Source organism: Impatiens glandulifera, chromosome 6 (assembly GCF_907164915.1).
Source record: "Impatiens glandulifera chromosome 6, dImpGla2.1, whole genome shotgun sequence".
In the NCBI taxonomy this organism is placed as follows: Eukaryota; Viridiplantae; Streptophyta; class Magnoliopsida; order Ericales; family Balsaminaceae; genus Impatiens; species Impatiens glandulifera.
Window position 1 is genome coordinate 35,557,232 of NC_061867.1, and position 8,465 is coordinate 35,565,696.

General features: G+C 31.0%; 1 protein-coding gene across 1 annotated transcript; it reads left to right on the top strand.

Annotated features, from left to right (window-relative positions):
* Positions 1–2,207: 2,207 nt before the first annotated feature.
* On the top strand, positions 2,208–2,960 carry LOC124943551. Its single transcript, XM_047484046.1, has one exon. It carries the CDS (start codon positions 2,208–2,210, stop codon positions 2,958–2,960), a length of 753 nt encoding a protein of 250 aa, XP_047340002.1.
* The last annotated feature ends 5,505 nt before the right edge of the window (positions 2,961–8,465 follow it).

The window sequence follows — 8,465 nt, forward strand, 5'->3', positions numbered from 1 at the left end:
GATATTATTATTGATTAGCTAGAGGTGGGTTTTCTTTGAATAGTTATCATGTGATTTGACAGTTTGATTTATAGATGAAGAAGATTGATGTAAAACGCTCTCGGAAGGTTGATTTAATTTTCTTATGGAAGGTTAATCATGGCAAAGAGATGAATATTATTCAAGACACGTGTCAATGGACTAGCTAGGGGCATGCATGTAAGTCTGCTTCATTATTTTGGCAAGTGGGTTTGGTAGTTGAGTGAAGGACAGATTTTGAAAATAGTAATGTTACTCTTTCTTTCCTCATGTCATTTATGTTTTTATTATATTTTGTCATTCACAATATGAGAGCTTGTTTGATGTTGATTGTTTAAGGAATTATATATATATATATATATATATATTTTTTTTATTTTTTAAAAGTTATGTTGGTGAAGTTTTAATTAGTTGAATTAATGTGTGAATAAGTGAAATTTGAATTGTAGGTCGAATTCTAATTCTAACTCCACAATAATTATATTAAACTAGGAAGATACCGTGCGATGCACACGGTAAAAATATATTTTTTCAACGTCTCGCGTTCATCAAATTTGGTATTGAATTGAAAATATAAAGTGTTATTAGCCTAATTGGTTAAATAGTTTGCTGCGAGTTCGAAACATACCTATAACATTTTTAATTTTATTTTTAACCGTTTTAAGTTTATGGACGGGTTCAACCTAGAATCCGACTCAAATATCCATTTAATCTTACATATATATCCAAATTAACCACAACTCTCGACCCGACAATCTAGATACTTTCAAAATTAAGCATCATTATATATATATATATATATATATTATAATTTAATTTCTTTAAAAATATTATATAATTATTATTCAAGTATAATTTTTATATTTTAAATATTTTAACAAAAATTTATTTATATTATTAAAATATTTTTAACAAAAACTCATTAGGATAATTCTAGTGTCAAATATATTATTATTTATTCGATTACCAATAAAAAAATTATCAGTTAATCTAAACCATAAGGGCAACATTACCAGCATCCTTATTTTCTATCCCTAAAATACTATAAAATATTAATATCCCTATTTTATAATAAAAAAATAAAAATTATCCTACATCAGACTTCCCCATCCTTATCCCTATATCAATTCATTATTAATTTATTCATTTACTTTTCAAAACTTCACTTAATTTCTCAACTACCTCAAACAACCACCTCAAACAACCACCTCAAACAACCACCTCAAAATTAAATGAAAGGTAATTAATAAGTCTCTTCATATTTGACCATGTCAAGGTGTAACATTATTCATTTTTCTGATCGGATCTTCACAAATTTCTGGATGAAGTTCCATTTGAATCTTCAAAGGTATGTTGGATGATATGTTGTTTGTTTATTCATGTATCTTTTGAAAATAAACTAGAATTTTATGTATACAAGTATTTTTTTATTTTTTCAAACTATGCATAATGGGTGTGATAGATCATAATATAAATAATGTATTATTTCCCTATTTCATTTGAAACCTTGCGAATGATGTTTTTTATTAAGATCTGATTGTTTCATTTTTGGTTTGTACACAAATTTATATGGGGATAAATATCTCTATTTTTTAGTCAATATAAGTGTATGGTATGATTCATGTGATCCTCAATGTATGTAATACACATTTTTATGCTTTCCAGGTAAATTAACACGTGAAGGCGTGAGTTCTATACATAACACAATGAATAGTGACGAGAGTTTTCTAAATGAATTTTTGAATGGAAGCGATGATGATGATACAATTGAAATTTTAGCCTTGAGACGTGCAAGAAAAAAGCAAAACGAACAAAGTGCAAGCTCAAGGAAATCACGGAGCTATATTGACCGGGCCACTCTAGAAGGGCATAACCGCGTATTCAAAGATTATTTTGCAACGATATCAGTTTATTCATCTCAAATGTTTCGTAGGAGATTTCGAATGAGTCGTGAGCTATTTATGAGGATTCACTCGAGAGTGGAAGCACATGAGCCTTACTTTCAACAAAAAAGAAATTCTGCTGGCAAATTAGGTTTATCATCACTTTAGAAAATCACTGTAGCACTACGAATTTTGTGTTATGGGGTAGCAACTGATTTCATGGATGAATATATACGAATTGGAGAAACCACAACTATAAAAAGTCTAAGGTATTTTGTTCAATCAATCATTGATATTTTTGGTCCTATGTATCTACGAAAACCAAACTCAGAGGATATTACAAGATTACTTCAAATTGGCAAAGTTCGTGGTTTTCCAAGAATGTTGGGCAGCATCGATTGTATGCATTGGAGGTGGAAAAATTGTCCAACCGCATGGAAAGGTATGTTCACTAGTCATTGTCACGAACCTACAATTATATTGGAAGTAGTGGCATCGTATGATTTGTGGATTTGGCATGCATTCTTTGGGCTACCAGGGTCACATAATGATATTAATGTCCTAGAACGATCTCATGTATTTTCTGAAATAACAAGTGGTGAGGGTTATCCCGTTGACTACTCTATGAATGGTCACAACTACAATATGGGGTATTATCTAGCTGATGGTATATATCCCCCATGGGCAACATTTGTCAAATCAATTCCCTTACCTATGAATCGAAAGACCAAACATTTTACTGCTGCTCAAGAATCTGCAAGAAAAGACGTTGAACGCGCATTTGGTGTGCTCCAGGCTAGATTTGCAATTGTCCGTGGTCCAGCACGATATTTTGATCGTGACACACTTAATAAGATAATGATGGCATGTATTATTATGCACAATATGATCGTGGAGGACAAACGTGAACTTCATCCACAACCAGATATCTTTGAATATGAACAAATCTCTACAAGTCCTCTTGTTGCAGTCGTATCACGCACTCAAACTCCAGAACTTATGAATTTTATTCAATCGCTTCACAAAATCAGAGATAGAGCAGTGCATAACCAACTTTAAGAAGATCTAGTGGAACATCTATGGAATACATACAGCGAGTCATAAAAACTTCAAGAAGATCTAGTGGAGCATTTCAATTCTATTTCAGGCTTTCTTTCTATTACTGTCATTTTCTCTCTTTTCTACTTCTTGAATTGATAGTCTTGGATTCACAACAAAGCTTACAACTAAGAGATGATAGAATTGAATAGACATAAGAGGATAGAATTGAATAGACATAACCATACTGCAAGAATTCCATAAACTTAAGTGGATGCAAACCTATAAATTTGATACTCTAAATAAGTCTTTTAAAATTCTACTACAACTAGAAGAGACAATAATTACTTTTATCACTACCCAAACCAGCCATATTACTTCATCCTTGCTAGTTTACAAAATGCATCCAAAAGTTGGGGTAGCTTAGATTTCATGAAAAGGCTACAAAATACACATCAATATAAGATAACAAAAAGTACTAGTTTAATTTTCTGGCTAGAATATCATCTTGTAGTCTTGTAAAATATTCTCGTTGAACAACATTCTCCATCTTGCTTACATCAATCATCATAGTAGCAATATCTGATTTTTCTTGATCAACGTCCATTTTAGCCTTTTGTATCTTTAAGTGTTGTTTGGCAATTTCTACTTTGATTTCTTCATTCTTCATTTTTTCCTCTGTCCATTTGATAATAGCATTATCAAATTCAGATATATAAGCAGATTTACCTTTACCTCTTTTAGCTTCTTTCTTTGCTTTCTTTTGTCCCATTGGTCTCTCCAAATCAATAAAATCATTACTAGTATTCTCTTCATCATCGCAATTAATTGTGTCACCTGAAGATACTTTTCTTTTTGTTGGTCCTTGTCGCATGTATTCGATCCACTTAGCATTAAATCTCAACTTATTCCAGCAGTTTTCTAATCAAAATGGAGTTTTTTGGATCTCATGGTAGATCTTTTTAGCCTTTTGAAACTGAAAGATAAAAGAACACGATTCAAATAGATAAATAGAAATAATTTATACATTTAAAGAGCTAAGAATATTTCATGAAGTGCCAAAATTATATACCACGTCTATGCCGGTATCACCAGATTTACGGAGACTTCCTTCTCGTTGTGTGTAATAGCCGCAAAACTTGTTTACAGTTTGTTGGATTGTACTCCATTGATTTGTAAGAGATTTGTCTGTCCGTGGCCCATACTTTGTATTTTCTATGGCTGCCTTATAATATGACCCTACTTTTATCCAATATTGAATATTTGTTTGATCTGTCCCAATCATTGGATCAATACTTGTGTTAAGCCAAGCTGAAACCAACACAAGGTCCTCCTCCGGAGAAAAGTTGTTAGTTCGAATGGATTTTTTGCAAGGATCATCCGTCTCTAACTCTTTCAACTCAATAGGGATAATTTGACTATATGATGGTATAAGTTGAGAGTAATGATCATCACTAATCTGGGATTGGTAGGGTTCATCATACACTTCACCATCTAGTCCTTTTGCCATATTTATAATTGGGGAAATACCATAAATATTGTTATTCATACCTAAATGTCAAAAGTAAATGATTTCAAAAAAGAAATCAAACATTTTATAAACATTTAGAATCCAATTTTAAGTCAAACACAATAATATTAACAAAACTCATGAATTAACAAAACTCATGAATCTTCTTGTTTGTAAACCATTCTAGTACACTATGACACAAACAGGTGGTCAAACATAACAATCTAAAAAATACTCAATAATCTTTTTGTTCTTAATCGTTCTAGCACTATGAGAGATGAATCAAATTAAACAGAGAAGAACGCAAACAATAACAATAATAAATGAAGAGTATAAGAAAAATTGTTAGAGAAAGGAAGATGAAATATTACGATGATGGGAGATGAATCAACAGGGAGATAAAATATTACCTGTGAGAGAACGGGAGATGAATTAATTCTTTGAGAGATAATGTTAAACATTAGTTATTGAGAGTTAATGTTGATGGCATTTTAGCGGGAGAAGGAACTCATTTGGCGGGATAGGAAGAGATGAAAGTGAAATAATAATATTTTATGTCTTGCCGATGCTATAGTATAAATTAAATATGGAGAAAGACTGTTCATCATCTCCAAAATGATTTGAGGATACAGAACCTGATAAAGTCTAAATTCATTCATTTGTTGGTATTCTATCTTTATTTTAAAGATAGTGAATGATATACAGAATCTGGTACAACTGCCCTAAGGGCTTGTTCGGATTGGGGTTTTTTTAAAAACTAGAGAGAGAAAATAATAATGATTGGTGATGATTTTGAGAAAATGATGATTATTTTTAGTAAAATGACTTAAAGGGTATTGATATATATAAATAAAATAAAAAATAATAATTTAAAATAAAGGGTATTTTAGTATTTTGGTTAATGAAATGATTGATGTGATTGTTGAGAAGTGATTGATTGGAAAATTGATTTTGTTTGGATTTTTCAAATAACCTAAAGAGAACCGGGCCTAAGTTAATAAGGCACTTTATTTAAAAAATGAATATAAATATTTTAATTTTGAAAAGAATAGAATTGAAAATTATAAAATAATATTAGTTTTAAATTTTAATCATAATTTTAATTTTTAATTGTAGAAGGAATTGTAATTATATATTTTTGTATTTAAATTTTAAATAATATGAAAATAAAGTAAATTATTTTAATATCTGGATAGAAAAAGCAATGATTTGATTTAAATAAAACAAATAATGGGATATATATATATGAGTTTGTATTAACCCCTCAAACAATTCTAATTAATAGCTCGGTTTGATTTGTTTTTGAAATTTTTATTTTTATAAATTTTAAATTAAAAACAAATTATGCTAATTCAGTTAATTAAAATTCAAATAACTAAAATTTTCAATTAACAAAATCTTTAATAAAAACACTCAATAAAATCTCTCAAATATCCGATATTGAACCAGCTCTAAGACTTTCTTCATTATGGAATCGGTGAGGAATGACCTATTTGAATGAACATTGCGTAAATGTATCTGTCTTTCTCGAAACAGACAAGACAATTTGTTTGACTAAAATTAAGATGTGCTAGAATGAGAGGATGACTGTTAGGCCTTGTTTGAGGAAAAGGTTTTTTGGTTTTATCTTGATTTTATCAAAAAAAATCTTGTGTGATAAAAAGTAGAAAAAAATTGGTATTTAAATTTTGAAGAGTAATTTGTCCTTTAACTTTAGAGGGTATGGTTTAAGTGAGAGAATGATAGTTTAGAGAGAAAATAAAATTAGAAGGTAATTTTGGTATTAAAATGATAAAATTATTTGATTTAATAATTGATAATTTGTTTGAGTTTTGAGATAAAAACTGAATTTTATCCAAAAAAATCCCTTTCATCAAACGAGACTTATATAATTAATTAAGTCAGCTCCAAAATTATTCTAATGATATTTCTTGTTTTATTGTTTCAAGAAGCGGTAGTCCTTTTTCTTTCATTTTACTTTTTTTTTATAATTTTTTTGAACAATAATAATATAACAGCATCATGTGAGCTTAAAATAAATTTTATATATTTATTACAACATTTAAAAGTTTTTATTTATACAAGTTTAAAAAATATGAGAAAAAAAAGGATAATGCCATAAATTAAGCACATAAATTTGAAAGAAAATTATATTACTTAACTCCACTAATTTATCTTAAATAAAAAGATTGCAGCGCCTTCGCGGGAACGTGGAGAGGAATTTCAAGCACGGAGCAGAACTGGAATATCTGCAGGAACTGGAATTTACCGTTTTTTAAACTCACTAGAATTAAAAGTATTGTAAACAGATAATTCATTTACATTTTTAGCTTTTATTCAGAATGTTGCGACTTCAAAATCATTCTAGGCCTGTCTAGAATGATCTCTTAAACTCGTGGTTTTTTTTCCCGTTTTTGGGAATTTTTAATGAAATGACGCTAAGTCGTTTTTCCAAAAAAAAAAGAAATAAGATAACTAATTAATATAATTGATATACTCCCGTAAATTAGATGATCTGAAAGAGAGACACAACTTAGACAGTAATGAGTCAAATTGAGGTCGAAGTAATGACTTTTTGAGTATATTAGCAAGCTGATCATCAATAGACACACAAGATACCCGAAAATAAGATCATTCACATAGAGGCAAACGAACAACCAATCTCTATTTTTATCCATTTTTACATAAAGTGCATACTCATGTGGACATCTTTCAAATATTTTCTCGCGAAAATAAGCATCAATCCGATTATACCATGCTCGAGGCGCTTGTTTGAGACCGTACAAAGCTATCTTCAACTTTAATACGTTTCCTTACTATCCTTTCATCTCATAGCCTTTTCGATGTTCCACAAAAACATCCTCCTCAAGGAAACCGTTAAGAAATGCTTACTTCACGTCCAATTTGAATATTTTCAAGTTTTATTGTGCCGCTGCTAAAACAAAAAATATAATTATTTTTAGACGAGCAACTAGAGAAAATACTTCATCATAATCCACTCTATGTCATTGTGCATACCCTTTGATATTTTTGAACAACCCCTTTGGCATTCTTTTTCTCTTTGAATATCCACTTGATAAAATTGGACTTTTGAACCGTTAAAAAAAAGTAAGTTCCCATGTATTCAATGTAACAACTCCTAGAAGAACCACACCTTAAAAGCTATCTTTTAAGGTTTAGTTCTTATAGGAGTTGTTACATTGGTATCAAAGCGGGCCTCTACGTTGAACAATTTGTGTTGGGTTGTGCGGGGGAGTTGCCTGGAACCTTGGCAGTTGTTAGGGACTCAACCTGTGAACGCCAGGCGGTTAAGCGTGGGGAGGTTAGTGCGGGATCTCTGGGAGATTGTCGGAACCTTTCCCGCGTGGACGTTGGGCGGCTAAACATGGAGGATTGTAACGATTCTAAATATTAAGGAATGGGACTTGAAACCCACATTGGAATTATGGGGTTCCAATGTGTGGTTTAATAGCTCTTCGACTCTCCCACCCTATCAACTAGCTTTTAAGGTGTTGTTCTCCTAGGAGTTGTTACATTTCTTTCAATTTCTTGAATCTCTTCTTCTATGGCTTGTCTCCATTTCCTCTCCTTACTACTTTCTTCGAAACTCAAAGGCGTTGTTTCAATTAAAAGACATAACATAGAGACATCATTTATTATCTCCGTATTCTTATAGTTCTCATCCTTCACGATACTTCATTAAAGTTTCCACTTGATGAAGATGCACTAAAAGATGCGTCAGGTGTCGTCGTAGGAATTGCGGGCTTCCATGTTTCTTCTCCTTGATTGTCTTCATCGAAGAATTGGAGTAATTCGTTGACGGAATCTTCATTTAATTTCTAATTCCAAGAAGCATTTCATCAAACTTCACATCACAACTCACAACAATCTTTCCGTTGATAGGATTGTAGAGTTTGTACCCCTTTGATTTTCCATCATAGCTGATGAAAGCAAACTTTTTCGCTTCTATCATAAAGTTTGGTTCTCTCTTGCTCTGGCACATGCTTGTAAACAAT

What these genes read in the sequence shown, in the direction of transcription:
- LOC124943551 (XM_047484046.1), top strand. Translation starts at nt 2,208, where the DNA reads ATGTATCTACGAAAACCAAACTCAGAGGATATTACAAGATTACTTCAA.